We start from the raw sequence: 18,931 nt of genomic DNA, 5'->3' as shown, positions 1-18,931 counted from the left end.
GCTCCCGTTTTACGCAGGGTCTGGGAGAGGTGAATGTAAGTGTTTGGTTTAGTACCGGACTAAAATATTTTTAAAGCCCAAAATATTTTTTTTATCATTTTTAATTTACTTTTACTTTAAAAAAACAAAAAATAATCAAATATTATGTTACAAAATACTATTTCTAATTTACTTTCCTTTCTACTATCTTCTTTGTTTCTATCAGAGTCTGCATCTCACCCTTATCTCTATGCCGTTCTTTGTTCTCCCAATTTCAACTTCAATCAAATCTCCCTCCTCTTTGCCCTTCCACTTCTTGCCCCTCCAGCGAGCTCTTTAGTTCATGCGAGTCCCACCTAATGTCATTAAAGTTAATCCCTTTTTGTGAATAAACACTGGACTACACTAACTTTTAGAGTGTGTTTGTTGCACCAGACTAACTTGAACTGGATTAACTTTAGGGATTAAGCTGGACTGGCTTACACTAAACTAAGCTAGACTAACTTAATGAAGCGTTTGATATAGTATCGAATTAAGAACTAAAATGATAAAAATAATAATATTTAATTCTATCTTTTACATTTTTTTTCTTTTTCTTTTTTCTTTTACCTTTCTAGAACACCCTCTCTCTCTATAATGCTCTCCATTTTTTTCTCCTTCCCGTCCAACTGCCTCTTTGTCTCTCTTTTTACTTTCTCCCTCATCACCAAATTCCATTCTTTTTCACCACTTTCTCCCTCGTCATCAAATTCCATTCTTTTTCATTCATTCTCAAAAAAAAGTTTCTAATTTGTCATATTGGTTTTGTTTTGTTTTTTTTTTTTTGGGATTTTTCACAAGCTTTTGAATTTCATATGGGTTTTGTCAGATTGGTATTTTTTGTCTTCTGGGTTTTGGCTCGCATCGTGGAGTTTGCCGACAATGTCCTGGAAGATGAAGGTGATGGTCGAGAGAGATATTGGGAGTTGAGGAAGCCGAGGATCTGAGTAGAGGAGAAGCACTGCCTTTCGACAACGAGCTCGGTGATAAACTCGAGATGTGCATGGGAAAAGTAGATATGAGGTCTCATGATTATGGGCAAGGAGAGAGGGAGAGAGTAGGAGAGAGTGAAACAGAGAGCGGAGACAAGCAGTTCTTAGCTAGTCCTATTGTTTTTTAGGACTCCCTCTAAGAGCCTTTAGTGATGCTTTTAGTTTAGGCGAGTTTGGACTAGTCTCATTAACACTAATCCCACATGATATCAAACACAGGACTGGACTAATAGTTAGTCCAGTCTAGTATAGTAACACTTAGTGAGGAGGGCAAACAAAAGCCTCATTAGTCTAGTCTAGTCCAGTGAAAGTTAGTAACGGCAAACAACCACATCCCAAATTGTTAATCAGAAATAAGGCCCAACGTTAGTCCAAAAAAAACAAGGCCCAATTAAGTAACCCAACAAAAAACCGACCATAGCCCAATTTGGATCAATTTCATTTATTTGGGTTTTGGAGGCAAAGAAATCAATCTGCCCCAACCCTAACTCTGCGTTTTCCCCCTTCTTCACTAGCTTTTCTGTATCTGTCAGGTAATCAAACTCTTCTGAGTCGAATTTTCTTCAATTTGACAAATAATTTACGAATTTGTTTTACTTCTTATTCGATTTGGGTTTAGCGTTTTTTTTTTTTTAAGTGTTTTCTCGTCTGAATTGGTTTACTGTTATTTGTGTTGGTCTCAATTGTATGTAAGTCGGAAAAGGAGTAATTTTTTGTGTGTTTGGTGAATTGCAGGGGAATATTGTTTTTGTAGGAGGAACTGCTGTTGTAGAAGGTAAATGTAAACCTATGAAGGAGTGAGAATGGAAGAGGATTAGTGGTTTTCGAGATGGAGATGGCGAAAAGGAGAGGATTGGAGAGAAGGGACATTGTAGGGGGAAGGATAGATATAAGAGAGATTGTGATTCTAGTTGTTCCGTGAGAGACAAGTTTTGTGATTATTGTGAGGAACGAGAGAGGCACGATGTAGAGAAGCGGCATTGAGGAGATAGGGAAAGTGATAGTCATCGGAGGAGTAGAGAGAAAGATAGGGAGAAGAGAGAGACAAAGGGCTAGAGAGAAGGAAAGGTACAGAGATCGAAACAGAAGGGCGCATGATATATATGAGGATGATGATGGTGATGCTAGGGAGAGTGATAGGAAGCCTTGTAAGAAAGATTTATAAGTAGAATGTGGACGGAGAGTTGAAGGAGTAGCAGCAGGTCAGAATATACATAGGGATGGCGGAGTTGAGAGCCCGATAAAGAATAGTGATGAAGAATATCCAGTCAAGAAAGAGAAGAAGCTAGCATGTGAGGTGGTGGAGGATTATGAGTTAGAGGATGAACAGAAGAAGTTGGATGAGGAAATGGAAAAGTGGAGGAGGAGAGTTCAGGAGTGGCTGGAGTCATAATCTGAGAGAGAGACAACCACAGGGAATGTGATGTTGGTGAACAAAGGTGATGTCAGTGAACCCAAGTCCATAAATACCTGGACTCTTGAAGGAGAATCTGATGATGAAGAAGAGATGGGCATGGACGTTGATGGAGAAGCCTATCTTACTGACAGAATATGGAGCTGCCATGGAAGTTGGTTCCGATAATGAAACAACTTCACCTGCTTTGCTGGATGATGAAATTAATCCGCTAGATGCTACAGAGCTGCCTGAAGTTTAGAAGCTGGCCAATGCTGCCGACCAATCAGTAGTTGTTGGTGAAAATGGATCAAATTAGTCTTTGGCCAGAAAAATTATTGGGGTGGATTCAGACTCCGGTTATGAGATAATGAGAGTGATGAAGATCCATTTGAAGACGAAGGTGATGTCAAGTTCACAAAAAGGGCGACGAAGATAAAATTTGAGAAGCTCTCTCCAGTTGACCACTCAAAGATAGACTCTCAAACATCCGGAAGGATTTTTACTCTGAGGTGAAGGAGATCTCAAAAATGATCCCAGAAGATGTAGGTGCATATCGAAAACATTTGGAATTAAAGATACATGGTGAAGTTGTGGCAAAGCATATTAAGACCTGGCACCAAACGGGGCTTCTAATTATATCTTGGAACCAATAAAGAAGCTCAACTATGAAAGTGAATGCCAATTCAGACCCAGGCAGTGCCTGTAATTATGAGCAGTCGAGATTGCAATGGCATTGCAAAAACTGGCTCAGGTAAACCCTTGCATACGTGCTGCGAATGCTGAGGCATATCAAGGACCAGCTACCTTTGGTGGCAGGAGATGGGCCTTTTGGTCTTGTAATGGCGGATGAGGGAGCTTGTTCAGCAGATTCAGTGTTATTAATATTACCAAGTTGCATAGGTACTGGGTCTCAGGTGTGTGCCTGTATATGGAGGCTCTGGAATGCAGGTTGGAAGAGAGGGGAGCAGGTTGGAAGAGATCACTAATCAGGCATTATCACTTCCTGGTGACGCTCTGCAACGCAGATATCAAAATTTATAAGTGAGAACTCGATTCCAACTTACTTTAGGCATATATTTTATCTGCTTATGCTGAATATAATCTGACTCTCAGTTCCTCGTTTATTTTTTCTCCGTCACCTAATGAGTTCCATAAAGAATTATTTCTAGTTAATAGAAATTTTTTGTGTTTGCACATGCCGTATCTATCATGCTGATCTTTGATTGTCAACTTGTATGAGAGCCTTCTTTGTTAATCTCTACATGAAATTTCAGTAATCTTATCATTGTTTACAATTGTCATTTAGGAAGTCGTATATATTTACAATGAGATACATTATGCACATAGGCTGAATAAGTTTGTCTTGCTTTGCACAATTTTCAGTCCCGCTTTTGATCCTTTTCTTTAATTTTTTTGTCATTTCCCCTGATGCGAGGGACATTATGCACATAGGCTCACTTATTCAATGTTGTCTCTGCCTTTATGAAGCTGTGCAAATCGCGTGGTGCGATTCTTCATTTTAAATGGATGTACGTGTTTTAAAATCTTCTGGTCCATGTTCTGTCCTTTTTTTGTTCCATCAGTTTTTTTTTTGATAAACGATAGTGTTAGTAGGTTAAATTGTTAAATGTTGAGGGGAGGGGGATCGCTGGGAACCAACCTGCACCAGGGTGCATAAGTATTATTGTTTTCCGTCACTGCGTAAAGCGCCATTTGTTCTATCAGTTGTGGGACATTTGAGTGTTCATTCATTTGCATTCTAGTGAAGAGTTTCATTTTTTGTTTGTTTATGCTTTCTCTTGGTTTTGATTAGGAGGTTTAAGCTACCGTCTTTCTGTTAGACCAAGTCCGAGCCTCCTATCCAAGCAGAGCTAGATTTTGAATATGGGAACCAAGAAGTATGGACTGCAAGTTTTATATCAGTTTTCTATCTCCACATCATGTGTGGCCTTCGACAAGAAAGGCACGGGCAGCATGGAGATGGTCATGGAACTGTTAGTTTTATATAAGCCCTCAGCATGTGCAACATGCACTGTAAATAGGGATGGACTTATTAGTTATTATATTTCCTCAAGCACATGCAGCAAGTGCTGCATGAATTGTAAATAGGGTTTTCATTTTCTGATGTAAGTTGAATATGAATATAAATACATGCAGCCTCTCTTGGCAGAGGTATGAAACTTGAAGTAAAACCTTGAGAGTTCTTAAGTTTTACATGGTATACGAGCCCTAGTAGTCTAACGACTTAGATCCTCAATTTTTTTTTCCATGGCTGACGCTACCAACGGCGCTGCAACCTCTCCCAACTCTCTTTCACACTCTGCCATGAATTCCTACTCATCCATGACAACGGTTGTTAATATCAAACTGGATAGAACCAACTATCCTCTGTGGTTGGCTCAGATCCTTCCCATACTCAAGAGTCGTAACCTGATGGGATATGTTGATGGGTCCATCGTATGTCCACCCAAACATCTTCCTGATGCTGCAGCTGTCAACCCAACCTACACAACATGGGTGCAGCATGATCAAATGATCCTGAGCTGGATCAATGGCTCTCTTACGCCATCTGTGTTGTCCGTCGTCGCCAGCAAGAGGTCCTCTCATGACACCTGGGAGGCTCTGGAACAACGGTATGCTTCTACGTCCCAAAATCGTATTTTGTTTCTTCGCAATGAACTGATGCAAACTAAGAAATGTGACATGTCTATTGCTGATTATCTTGATCGCATGAACTCGATCACTGATAACCTTGCCCTAGCTGGCAACCCCGTGAATGATGATGAACTAGTCCAAATTATCTTGAACAATTTGGGCCCTGCATATGAAATGACAGTGAGTGCTGCTCAAGCACGCGATACTCCAATCGCGTACCCTACCCTTGAGGCCCTCCTACTGACCACCGAGAGACGCATGGCTGCACAGAATGCTCAGCCTATGGAGGCTGCTCCGGTGAATGCCTTTGTCACTGCCAGAGGTCGTGGTGGACGACTTCGTGGAAATGGACGTGGTGCGTTTCAGTACGCACGTGGTGGTGGTGTCAACCCGCGGGGGTTCTTTCCTCGCAACAATAATCAACGGCCCAACTCGACCTACAATGGTGAGAAACTCACTCTCACAGGAGACCGTATCACATGCCAGATTTGTGGAAAACAAGGTCATCCTGCCCTTGATTGTTATCAACGAATGAATGCAGCCTATGAAGGGAGGATTCCAACAAAACAGCTCACTGCCATGGTAACAGCTCCGGTTCCGTTTAATCATCAGAACAATGGACAGTGGCTTTTGGACACTGGTGCTAACGCTCATGTGACTCATGACATCCAGAATTTGGTAAACCCAAAAGAATACAATGGTAATCAGAATGTGGGTGGTGTAGGTAATGATACTGGCCTCTCTATTTCTCATATAGGTTCGAATCATCTACAAACACAATCTTGCTCATTTAAACTGCCAAATATTCTAAGATGCCCCACTGCCTCAACCAACATTATTTCTGCACACAGATTTACATTAGACAACAAGTGCTATTTACTCATCTTTCCTCATTTTTTTCTTGTTAAGGACCTCAAGACCCGGAAGACGCTTTTCCGCGGGAGATGTGAGAATGGCTTATACCCATTTGTTGGTGGCGGTGGACAGTTCATAAACCCTATTTCAGTATGTCTAGGCATTCGAGTCTCGGCTCCGAAATGGCATTCACGTCTTGGTCATCCTGCATTCTCTATTATCAAGTTTTTAATCTCAAACAAACAAGTACCAATTCATGGTACTGTTGATGTCACGTTTTGTCCGTCGTGTCCTTTAGGAAAAAGTACTAAGTTACCATTTAGTACTTCAGAGTCTGTTTCTCAATTTCCCTTACAACTTTTACATTCCGATGTTTGGTGTTCTCCCGTTATTTCAATTGAAGGTTTTCGATATTATGTTTTGTTTGTGGATGATTATTCTCGGTACTCTTGGATTTTTCCCATGAAAAATAAATCTGAAGTGTTTGAAATATTTGTTCAATTTAAAGCTAAGGTTGAAAATATGTTTAATACTTCCATTAAAACCCTTCAATGTGATGAAGGAGGTGAGTACAAGAGTCACTGTTTTCAACGATTTCTTGCAACAAATGGAATTTCTCAAAGGTTTTCGTGTCCAAAACACCCCGAGCAAAATGGCCTAGCAGAAAGAAAACATCGCCATATTGTTGAAACAAGTATTGTCCTACTTACTCACTCTCACATTCCAAATAAATATTGGTTTGATGCATGTTCAACGGCAACCTATTTAATTAATAGACTGCCAACTCGTGTTTTGTCTCATAAATCGCCCTATGAGACCTTGTTTCAAAAACCTCCACACTATGAGATGTTAAAAGTGTTTGGTTGTAAGTGCTTTCCTTGGCTTGTTCCTTATGCACAAAATAAACTTCAACCCAAGTCCAAACCATGTGTATTTTTAGGATACTCACTGAATCATCAAGGGTATAAATGTTTGGACCTGTCCACGAGACGAATTTATTTGTCTCGCCATGTCCTATTTGATGAGGACTCATTTCCATTTAAGGAACTCACATCCTTGCGGGAAAACGTTGATCACACAGGTAGTTTTACATCCCCTGATCTTCTGTTCACATTTCCTATACTCTTGTCATCCTTACCTTTGCCAAACCATAACCAATGTTTAGTGATCCCATCACAGCCAACCTCAACCACGCCCACTCCGCAAAGTCCTGATCCCATTAATTTTTCCCAAAATCCCGTGTTATCTTGTCCTTCCAACCCTAGTTCCCCGAACCACATTTTAAATGAGCAAGTCACAAGTGTTGAGTCACCTACGTCTCAGTCTCACCCACCATCAGACCATGACACTGCTTCACTTCATCAAGCCTCAGTACAAAGGTCGCATATGACGACTCGATCACAGTCTGGCATCCACAAACCTAATCCTAAATATGCCTTGCATGTCTCTACTGATCAACCTTTAGTTGAACCCACATGTTTCAGTCAGGCAGTCAAGCACCACAAATGGAGGGACGCCATGGTTCAAGAATTTAATGCACTACAACGATGTGGCACGTGGGAGCTTGTTCCTTATCATTCACAACTGAATGTGCTGCCAAATAAATGGGTTTTTAAGATCAAAAGACGAGCGGATGGTTCTGTGGAGAGGCACAAGGCGAGGTTAGTCGCAAATGGATTTCATCAACAGCATGGACTTGATTACACCGAGACCTTTAGCCCTGTGGTCAAGCACAGCACTATACGCCTTGTTCTTAGTTTGGCAGTTTCCAATAAATGGCACATCCGGCAATTGGATGTACAAAATGCTTTCCTGCATGGCTTTCTGAAGGAGGAAGTATATATGCGACAACCTGCAGGTTTCATTGATGAGCAGCATCCCAACCATGTTTGTAAATTGCACCGCAGTATATACGGCTTGAAACAAGCTCCACGAGCGTGGTTTCAACGTTTTTCAGAGTTTTTGCTTCAATTAGGGTTTCAAGCATCTACGTGTGATTACAGTTTATTTGTTTTCAATCACTCTGGTGTCTACTTGATTTTATTGATCTATGTAGATGATATATTGTTGACAGGGAATAGCACTCCCCACATGTCCCGTTTAATTCATCAACTGGGAACTTTGTTTTCAATGAAGGACTTGGGGTCTCTTCATTACTTTCTGGGTGTTGAAGTAACTTATCATGGTGATCAAATGCACTTGAATCAGGCCAAGTATGCTGTGGACTTGCTGAAGCGTACAAAATTTTTGGATGCTAAACCTATTTCCACTCCAGTCTCTTGCGGACAGAAACTTAGTGCTTACAATGGTGAGCCACACGACGATGTTGAGACGTATCGAAGTGTTGTCGGCGCACTTCAGTATCTAACTATCACGAGACCAGACCTCTCTTATGCAGTAAACCAGGTATGTCAGTTCATGCAATCTTCAAAGAATACTCACTGGATGGCAGTAAAACGGATCCTTCGCTATGTGAAATCCACATACAACCATGGTCTTGTGTATACACCTGGTGCTGCACATCTTACAGCGTATTCTGACGCTGATTACGCTGGGAATCCTGATACACGGCATTCCACAGGTGGTTTCTGCATTTACTTAGGATCCAATCTCGTGTCTTGGAGTTCTAAAAAGCAGAAAACTGTCAGTCGGTCAAGTTCAGAAGCTGAATACAGGCAGCTTGCCTATACTGCTGCAGAATTATCATGGTTCCGGTCTTTATTTCGTGACCTACATCTACTTCTTGATCGACCAACCATCTGGTGTGACAATGTTTCCTCCATTGCCCTCGCGTCTAATCCCGTGTTTCACTCCCGTACAAAGCACTTGGAGGTAGACTATCATTATGTTCGTGAGAAAGTGGTTCGTCAAGAGTTACTTGTGAATTTCATATGTTCTCAAGACCAGATTGCTGATCTCTTCACCAAAGGTTTGTCCTCTTCACGGTTCAAGCATCTTGTTTCCAAGCTTCCAGTTGTTTCTCCTCCTGTCAGCTTGCGGGGGGCTGTTAGACCAAGTCCGAGCCTCCTATCCAAGCAGAGCTAGATTTTGAATATGGGAACCAAGAAGTATGGACTGCAAGTTTTATATCAGTTTTCTATCTCCACATCATGTGTGGCCTTCGACAAGAAAGGCACGGGCAGCATGGAGATGGTCATGGAACTGTTAGTTTTATATAAGCCCTCAGCATGTGCAACATGCACTGTAAATAGGGATGGACTTATTAGTTTTTATATTTCCTCAAGCACATGCAGCACGTGCTGCATGAATTGTAAATAGGGTTTTCATTTTCTGATGTAAGTTGAATATGAATATAAATACATGCAGCCTCTCTTGGCAGAGGTATGAAACTTGAAGTAAAACCTTGAGAGTTCTTAAGTTTTACACTTTCTTGTGGAAACGACCTTATAATGTATACAGTTGTAGAGCCATGCATTAATCCTAAACCCTAGTGCAGTGGATTCTCTCTTTATATTTTTAATTCTTGCTTCCATGGCATTCCATTCTCACATCAATGTTTTCAATGCAGTGTGGCCGTAGGGGATTGAAACTTTTGCTTTTCAACCGTCAAGAATCTTCACAAGTTCTCTCGGAAACCCAAAACAATTCAAAGTGTAAAAATGTGATGTGAAATTCATAATTACAATCGATTAAGAAAACTTCATACCGGTGGAGATTCCCAAATACCCAGTGTATGAAAAAAAAAATCTAATTGGTGCGGAGGCAGAGGAAGTTTAAATTTGTTCTATGACTTTTAGCGGCGATCTTTTTCCGTCTCTGAAAGTCTCTTTAGCAGCGAATCATGCTGTCGTTAAAAATATCTTTAGTATCGCTATATGTAGACACTAAAAAATTTGTTTAGTAGTCGCTAAAAAATATTTTAGCGGCGATTTCAATGTTTGTCGCTAAATATTCCCTTTAGTAGCGGTTCGATGTGGCGCTAAAAGTCGTGATTGGAGCACACTATATTTTTTGTCACCAAACAGCAGAAAATGGTCGTTAGCCGCTGCAAAAGATAGAAACAGCCATCTTAGACAAGAATGGATAATTTTTGCTTGTCTATGTGTTTCTCTTTCTGTTTTTGGCAGAAGTTTACTATCATTCCCTTCATATACTACAACCTATTTATTAAAACCAAGAAAAATGATTTGTTTGTCAATTGCGTGTTCTTTCATGTTAATTGTTAGTAATTTCTAGAAGAATTGAGAAGCAAGTGACTATTGAAATTAACAAGCACAACGAGCGTAAATCTGAGAAGTTTTCGGTTTTTCATCTTGGAAAACTGTAAATATTGAGACTAAAATTCTTGAGTTCAATTAAAACAACAAAAACTTGGGCTATATTTTCTTGAAATCATGTGCCATCAGAACGAGATTGAAGCTGTAGCAACGAAGTTTACAAGAGTGATAGGGTTCAGTTGGCATGGCCTGTAGCCATTGTATAGTAATTACAAGAGCCTTGGAGTGAAAGGCAAGATATAATTAAACACTTACAATGCAGGACATATTAGGAAGATTTGCTTTCCTGTTTTAATACAGATTTGCTATGTGTATACCTCAGTTTTTCGATCTCATAAAATGAAACTGAAATCAAACAATGGTGATGCTCACTCTCTCGCTCGCTCGCTCTCTATGCTTTCTGTTCTGTTTTATATCCTTTGACTGATAGATTTTCTGGGTTCCAATGAATTGGTTTTTTGTTGGAGAACATGACGATTCAAGACACTATATCCAACTCGTACTCGGTCTCGCAGATGCCTAAGGTTAGAATTCAATAATTGCTATTGCTTGTGCCTTAAGTAATGTCTTTAACTTACATGTATGTAGATGTATATGACATATAATATAACATATAAGCATAAGATGGAGCAACTCACTGTTCAAGAAATTTGGATTTATCAGTTCATCCATATAACCTATAATATAATATCCCTGCAAAGAAATTTAAAGGTAATAATCTGAAACATACTAAAAAAAAAAGAATATCAGACCACCCCTATCCAATGGATCGAGGATTGATCAGTTGAAGCTCAGTCGACTACAGCAAGAGTTTGATACTCTTTGTCCGAAAGGGCTGCCTCCATTAGATGGCGCGGGACAATTTCCCCACCATTATACAAGAAGACCTTGATCAAATTGTCGGAGTAGCCACTGAGCAGTGTCAGCCCTGGATGTTGTTTTGGAGGCATCGACGGATCTTCTAATTCCCCAAAATTCCAAAACAGAATGTGTGGCACCGCGTCATCTCCATACCCTTTGTCCTTAAACTTTCTCCGTATTGCCTCATACTGGCTCTCTTGTATGCCGCTAAGGGACTCGCTAAATACAAACACCTTCTTGATCTTCTGCTTCGGCTTCACACTCCCCTTGGCAATGGCAGCCACCTCCGGAATATCAAACAATTTCTCATAATCAACAAACAAGTCGGACTCCATTGTCCTCATAAAATTGCACTTGGACTTGAGATCATCGCCTCGTATCGAATGTAGTACCAGCTGATCTTTGGCCGAATTACCAAAAGTGATCACCTTGCCTTTCCATGGCCCTTCGCTCAGTTGAGACAGCAAAAGTGCCAAACTCATCATCATCCGTCGTCCAACTCCCTTGTCCGCGTATTTGGTGGTGTGATACAGAGCCAAGCAGTTTTTGAACTTTCCCTTCAGGTGCATGCCCTCCACCATTGTCTTCCACTGAAGCTCAGCCGCTTGCTCGATATCGCTGCCATCTTCAGCATAGAGTATGATCTGATGTGGAAGAAGAGCGTCGTACTTTATGCCACTTAAATTGCCTGCTGCAATTTCCTCCAAATACTTCTTATCGTCACGGCGCTTGTGTCCAGCAATGCCTTGACGGTTGTAGTATTTGGTCAAGGGCTCCAAAACCTCCTTCGTCAGCCGCTTCCACTCTTTTGAATGAACTGATGATTCTGGAGAGAAAAGCCTTCTCTCAACGCTTTCACGCAGCAAAACAGCGCGGGTGGCTTTGGTTACCGAGGGGCATGTGCTAATGCACCACGCTGCAGCCTCAGTAACGAAAACATCATCATCAATATCATTGCCAACATCATCATTCAACTTGAGTTTCAGCTTGTTCTGCTTCAACTTTTCAATATCAGACTTCAACCTCTCCACGAAAAGATCCATCACCCGGTCATGCAACAGCTTGTAATCCGGATCTCTGCGCAGCCTCTCAGCGGCATCTTGGCCTTCCAAAAGGCTGTAGAGAATGTCAATAAGGACATACGAGTCTTTAAATGAAACGTTACATAGTAGAGTCTTTGGGTGGTTGTGGTGGAGCCAAAACACGGCGGAGAAGAACGCTTCATCATAAAGTTTTCCAGAGTCGAGGTTGCTTATGAGCTTGGGTGTGATTAGGGGATTGTGAGACCAGGCCAAGGGCAGAAGTTGCTTCAGATAGTTAAGCAAACGGGAATTGTGTGAGGCCTGCTCGGTGTCATCCTCGAAGTATTTTTGTGTTACATGGAAAAACAGATCAAGGCAGGGATTGCCGTAGGAGGAGGAGGGGGAGGAGATCTTGGCAGCCATGGCGTCGTTGGAAGTTATGTAATTTGATGACTGGATTCTTCCAATGAGTTTTCTGGCAAGAGAGGACTGATCAGAAGGATATGTATATATAGGAGTAGAAAAGTGTGAAGTTCCTCGGAGGACTTGAATTATTCCTTCTCAATCAAGCAATAAAATTAATTTGGGTAAACCATGTTATGTGGCATGTGCCTATGTATTTTAATACAATTAAATATACTGTAATTTCCTATTATAAAAAGAATCTTGTGACCATTCATCCACCTAAGCAAACTTTCCCTTTTAATAGGGACTTGGATTGTCTGCCCTCCCCATACCATACTCTTCTTATGCCCTTCTATATTCTGTGGTCACGGTTAAGTCATGTTAATAGTTTATATTGATTTTTTTATAAAAATAATAAGACAAAAAACAATTAGAATATAAAATGTTGACGTGGCTTAACCGTGACTACAAAAATAAGAGGGCATGCAGAGAGTATAGGATGGGAGGGCAGACAATCCATTTACTTTTAATAGTGTTGAATCATAACAACTTACAAATTTCTCTTTTGTTTTTTGTTTTTTTTGAGGAAAGTTTTCTCTTTTGTTTTACCTATTTTACTCTTCCACAAATGTTGAGAATTGTTGTGTTAATTGCTGAACAATAATTTGTAGGCATTCTCTATTGGTGCAGGTTTGGTCTCCATCGATTTCTCTCCTCTTTAAAATTTAACAATTTAACCCACTAACGCTATTGTTTATAAAAAGAATTTCAAAAGTAAAAACATCACTTACCGGGTTCTGACGAAGCTTTTTAAAATAAGAAACAAGGAAAGGGAACTTGAGATTTTCTTTTTGCTTTCTGTTGAAGGTAAATAAAGGGACAAGAGTTTTGATACAAGACGTGGCAGAGACTGTAGTCATTGAACTACAAGCCACCCTTCTTCTGTTTTAAGATAACAAAAGATAAAAATTAAATTAACTTTGAGAGGCAAGTGGCGTGTTAGATCAATTTGTTAAAAATATTTGCTTGTAAACTTGAGGTTCCATGTTCCAATCTTTCTTGTAATTTAAATGGTTTAGTATTAGTTATATTATCATTTGTTAAAAAAAAAATTTGGGAGGACCATCGTGACAATCTATATTAGAGTATAACATATATATTAATATACGTATGTATTTTTGTAAAATATTTATGGTCTTCATACTCTTTTCATAGACATGGAAAAATATACGTTGTTTTTTTTTCTTTTCCAAAAATAATAAGTTTAGGGTTTGGGTCCAACACGTTAGAATTAGGTTTTCATTTAGAGGTTAGGGTTTAGTTTATTATACATAAGATGTTTGTTGTTCATTTAAGTTGGTCACAATGTAGTCTCTAAATGTAGTCATCTCGGCAGTTCTTTTTTCTTTGTTTTTTCATTAATCAAAGAATATTCGTAGTTTGTAATATATTTGTTCGTTCGTTTGTTTTACTTTTCAAAATTTTAAGGATATTCCTTGTGTTCTTTCATGTGGGACTTGCTTGTGTTCTCTCATAGGGGACTTACTTGATGATATATCATATGCTCTGTTTCTGTTCAAGACATTGTCTTCCATATTACTAAAGCAAGTAAACATGTCATTAATCAATGATTAATTTTTGAGTAAATTGTACCAATGATCCCTCAACTTTAACCAAATTAGAGTAATGGTCCCTCAACTAAAAATCTATTACCATTGGTCTCTCAACTCATCAAAACATGTAGCTATGATTATTTTTGTCAACTCCATCAGGATTCTGTCAAAATGAGTTACGTTGGAATGACCATTGCTACAATTGGGTTGAAGTTGAGGGAGCATTACTCTAATTGGATTAAAGTTGATGGACCATTTCTCTAGTTGAATTAAAGTTGAGGACTATTGATAGAATTTTTCTTATTTGATTTTCCATATTTGCCCTTTGATTCAACCTCACGTGCATGTCACGTGATTCATTTTGACGGAAGTTCGATAAGGACCATAGTTGCACGTTTTGATGAGTTGAGGGACCAATGGTAATGAGTTTTTAGTTGAGGAACCACTACTCTAATTGAGTTAAAATTGAGAAACCATTACTACAATTTATTCTTAATTTTTAATTAGATCAATGCATTGCAATTTGAAGGTAGGGGGAAGATGATTTCATTTGGTTTAATTATGGACACAATTGATTCGATTCTTTACAGAAAGAATTACATAAACACAATCTGAGTATAAAAATTAGTTACTTTGTAAACTATATATGTTTTCATCTTTATATATCTTGAGCAGCATAGCTAGAACCTCCTTCATGTTTGGCCTTGACTGCGGTGCCTCCGCCGTGCACTTTATGCCCACCTTAAGCAGCTCGCACATCTCCTCCGCCCCATCGGCCAGCCCGGACCCCATGAGCATAACCGGTATCACAGACTGGTTGAATCCTTGCCGTCCATTTCCCATTACCCTCCTTGCCCATTCCACAAGGCACTCCTCTCCTCCATCCACCGCTCTCCTTCCGGTCGCCAATTCCATTGCCAGAACTCCGTAGCTGTACACGTCTCCTTTCGTCGTGGCTTGCCATGTCTGCCCATATTCGGGAGCGACATAACCAACAGTCCCCGCCACCATTGTGCTCACATGACTATCCCCTGCATCCACTATTCTGGCAAGCCCGAAATCTGTAACTCTCGCCTTTCCATCCTTATCTAGCAGCACATTGCTCGCCTTTACATCGCGGTGCACGATGGAAGGGAAGCACTCGTGGTGTAGAAACACCAAGGCTCGAGCCACGTCAACTGCCACATCAACTCGCCTTCGCCATGTCAGTCTCACTCTATCAGATATCAAATCCTCCAAGGTCCCGCCTTCCATGTACTCGTAGACTAGTATTTTTTCGGATCCATAAAGGCACCAGCCGTGAAGAGTTACAAGGTTTGGGTGAGGCCAGCCAATGCCATTCCCACTAAGAACCTCCATTTCAGCTCGGAACTCCCTTTCACCTTCGAGTCCTTCTCTTTGAAGCTTCTTCACCGCTACTACTCTCCCATCCTGCAATACTCCTTGGTACACTGTCCCAAACCCTCCACTCCCAATAATCCTATCTTCCGAAAAATTGCGTGTAGCTTTCAAAATGTCAGCATGTGTAAAAGCCATTTTGTCCAAACGAATGATCTTAACAGTATCCGACAGCCACGGGGATGAACTGCTAGAGCTCGAGGCCAAGTCATGCCGGTATTTGATGTCCTGCAACAAGCATGCTGGGGGCTGTGGCCGGCTCTTTCCGAATAAGCATGCTACAAGTGACAAAACTCCACAGATTAAGAGAGCAATTAGCAAACCGAAGACCACCATAAGTGCAGCAGATTTTGTAGGCTTTTTCGGATTCCCTTTCGTTTTGTTTTCTGGATACGTGGAGTTGTGGATGAATTCGGGAAGCTGCAGAAGGGGGTTACCGAGATAGGACTCTTTCTCGAACGTTGCCAACTGCCCGATCGAAGGAATTATGCCGGAAATGAGCGGATTGTACGAAATGTTGAACTTACTTAGCTCATTCAAGCCGTTCAGGCTCAGAGGAAACGTGCCAGAAAAATTGTTATATGACATATCAAGATTCTGCATGCACTTAATATTCCCAATCTCCTCTGGAATTTGACCCGAAAAATTGTTCCTGCTGATGTTGAACACTACAAGTGGCAACTGACCAATATTTGCAGGGAGTTCGCCTTGGAATCTATTGACACCCAAATTTATCATGCTAAAATTGCTCATTGTACCGATATCTGCAGGGAGCTGACCCGAAAGCTGATTCCCACTCAGTTGAACGTAACCCGAGATTTGAAGTGTCCGTACATAAGAGCCAGCTGCACATATGGGAAATAGGCCTTTTCCTTTAAGCAGCCGGTCCCATATGCTTCGACAACTCTTCCTAGTCAGGATCGTGTACACGAAATTGAATGGTGGGTAATCTGCAGGAATCCATCTCTTCATCGCTAAGCATTCGCCTGATCCCGCTATGATCTGATCATTGTCCCGATTATTCATGTCGAATGTTGGCTGAACATTTCTCCCAATCATTGTTAGCTGAGATGGGATTGGCCCGGAGAGCTTGTTATTCGCGAGATTAAGCCACAGCAAGCTTCTACAATTTCCCAATTCGTGTGGAATTGGACCGGTTAGGGAATTGTTGGCAAGCATCAACCACAAGAGAGAGCTCAAGTTTCCGAGGGTGCTAGGAATTGCACCGGTTAGGCTGTTGAAGGAAAGGTCCAGGGCTTGGAGGGTCGAAATGTTTCCATAGCCCGGTGGTATAGTTCCGCTGAATTGATTAAAGGCGAGGACAAATAACTTCAACTTCGGCAGAGAAATTTCGAGTGGCAGAGGACCTGTAAAATTGTTGTGGCTGAGGTCTAACCTGGAAACATTTGGTAGCTTGAGAATCCCAGACGAATGGATCCCACCGGTGTACCCGTTTGAGTGCAGCAAAATAAACTTCACCTGTCTGAATCTCCCAAAAATGTCTTGTATCTTGCCGCGAAAGTTGTTCCTGCTCAAATCCAAGAATGTCAAGCTGCTCAAATCCAAAAGGGATTCAGGAATATCTCTAGAAAAACTGTTGTTACCCAAGAACAAGCCCTGCAGTCCCGAAATTGATCCAATCTCAGGCGGGATTGGCCCCGTAAAATGGTTCCCCCAAAGATTCAATATGATCAGTCTCTGGCATTTCGAAATCTCTGCAGGAACTGCACCAGAAAAACTGTTTACTGACAAGTCCAAAGCTACCAGGCTACAATTATTTGTGAAAACAGAAGGCGAAATAGCGCCACTGAAATAGTTTTCGGATATTGAAAACGCCGTAAGCCTGATGAATCCACTCCATATCTCACCACTAAGATAGTTTGAGCTCAAATCCAAGTACCGCAAATTGTAGCATTCATCAAACAGGTTATCAATCCTTCCGGTGAAATTATTCGCTGAAAGATTCGCAACCACTAGGTTACTGCAAACTCCGGGAAAGGTCATCTTCAAATCGCCGTAAAATCTATTGACAGTCAAATCAAGAACCTCCAACTGATTCAAACCATTCAAGTTCAGCTCGCCATCAATAATGTTATGTGACAAATTGAGGTGTCTGAGGCTGTGGCATTGACTCAAGTCCTCCAGGAGTGCTCCGCTTATTGTGTTCTTCGAGAGGTCGAGGTACGAAAGTGCTGTAAGGGCAGAGAAGTTTCGGAAAATCTCACCGGTGATTTTTTGGTCGGAGAGCTCAACACGGCTAACTCTCTTGCTGTCATTGCTGCACGAAATTCCGAGCCACTCGCAGGGGTTGCTGCTGCGCTGGTTCCACTGCGAGTATATTCCTTGGTTTACGCGGTTCTTTTGCTGCAGAAATGCTTTGAGGCTCAGCAGAACTTCTCTGTCTGTGTCCAGAGAATCTCCGGCTACAACGGAAGCACCTGCAAAAAGACGAAAAAGTTGTTAAGATTTCAGAGTCGATCCAGCAACCTAGTAAATTACATAACAATCATCCTCGAAACACACAGTTGTACTTTTTCATTAAACGTAACACAATCATCCTCGAAAAACTAAATCCAAACAAAATCATCCTCGGAAAACGATCAAGGGGGTTAATTTAAAATCGAAAACAAAAGTACCCACAACAAAGATTGTTTCAGAAATCTGCAACATGTTGGAGCAAGTACCTGTGATCATGATCACGTCTAAGACCAAGAATATTGAACACACCGCACCCCATGAACCAGTTTTCGAAGTTGATAAGTACATGATACAAAGTTTTTTTCGCTCCGCTCGTTACTTGCAAAACTTCGATCTTGAATCTTGATTAGGCGCTACAATCGAATGACAAATGTGTTCGTGGAGATTAAAGAATTTTTTTTTATTTATTTACAGGTGAAGAATGTTTGAAGGTTGAACATGTCGGAGGAATGTTTCTGAAGACTACACAGCCTGCAATACATACACACACGAAACCAAAATTTGGAACAAGGAATTTTTCTTTTGAATTTATTTTATTTCAGTGATTTAATTATAATTACAAATTAATTATTGGCTATGAAAGATCTTGCTTGATCGCGTTGATTAGCTTAAAAACTCTCTGCTAATGGAGTCTACTGGGGCCGTTGAGCCGCCCATGTTGACCGGTTTGATTAAACCGGCGTTGGGTTTTGACTCGGGAGAGAAAAAGACAGGCAGAATAGAAGAGCGTGATGTCCATGTCTATATGAATCTTTGTTTTTTAACAACCATACCATTTTTGTTGTTTAGCATGTTTTACTTGAATCTTTGTTTTTTTTTTGAAACAAACGATAGTATACACTAAGAGGGAGAGGGTTGGGCTTAGCCTCTCAATGAGCTAGCAATGATGTGGTTCATATTCGTCTTTGACGAGAATCGAACCTAAAACCTCTCACTTACAAATGAAGATGAATACCACTAGACCGTAATACTAATCCAAAACAAAATTACTAAGGAGGGT

The 18,931-nt window shown here is 40.8% G+C and overlaps 2 protein-coding genes and 1 long non-coding RNA gene across 3 annotated transcripts; 1 reads left to right on the top strand and 2 right to left on the bottom strand.

The window, feature by feature from the left end:
* The first annotated feature begins 1,409 nt into the window (after nt 1–1,409).
* LOC139197132 (uncharacterized) lies at nt 1,410–4,614 on the top strand. The gene is made up of 3 exons (XR_011582259.1): nt 1,410–1,543; nt 1,746–3,447; nt 4,220–4,614. It is a non-coding gene; the product is annotated as an uncharacterized lncRNA (long non-coding RNA).
* A 6,331-nt stretch (nt 4,615–10,945) lies between these two features.
* Nucleotides 10,946–12,460, bottom strand: LOC103438186 (uncharacterized). Its single transcript, XM_008376721.1, has one exon. It carries the CDS (start codon nt 12,458–12,460, stop codon nt 10,946–10,948), a length of 1,515 nt encoding a protein of 504 aa, XP_008374943.1.
* A 2,128-nt stretch (nt 12,461–14,588) lies between these two features.
* Nucleotides 14,589–18,514, bottom strand: LOC103437857 (probable LRR receptor-like serine/threonine-protein kinase At1g74360). The gene is made up of 2 exons (XM_008376363.4): nt 18,138–18,514; nt 14,589–17,891 (listed from the first exon to the last, which is right to left on the bottom strand). The coding sequence occupies exons 1-2, from the start codon at nt 18,217–18,219 to the stop codon at nt 14,680–14,682; spliced, it is 3,294 nt and encodes a 1,097-aa protein (XP_008374585.1). The 5' UTR covers nt 18,220–18,514; the 3' UTR covers nt 14,589–14,679.
* Nucleotides 18,515–18,931: the final 417 nt, after the last annotated feature.

This window comes from Malus domestica, chromosome 06 (genome assembly GCF_042453785.1).
Source record: "Malus domestica chromosome 06, GDT2T_hap1".
Classification (NCBI taxonomy): Eukaryota; Viridiplantae; Streptophyta; class Magnoliopsida; order Rosales; family Rosaceae; genus Malus; species Malus domestica.
Note: the sequence above shows the minus strand (reverse complement) of the source record. Positions and strands in the feature narration are given on the sequence as shown.

Coding starts and splice junctions, on each gene's coding strand:
- LOC103438186 (XM_008376721.1), bottom strand. CDS start 12,460: ATGGCTGCCAAGATCTCCTCCCCCTCCTCCTCCTACGGCAATCCCTGC.
- LOC103437857 (XM_008376363.4), bottom strand. CDS start 18,219: ATGTACTTATCAACTTCGAAAACTGGTTCATGGGGTGCGGTGTGTTCA. Junction 17,892..18,137: donor AGACGTGATCATGATCACAG/GTACTTGCTCCA, acceptor GTCTTTTTGCAG/GTGCTTCCGTTGTAGCCGGA.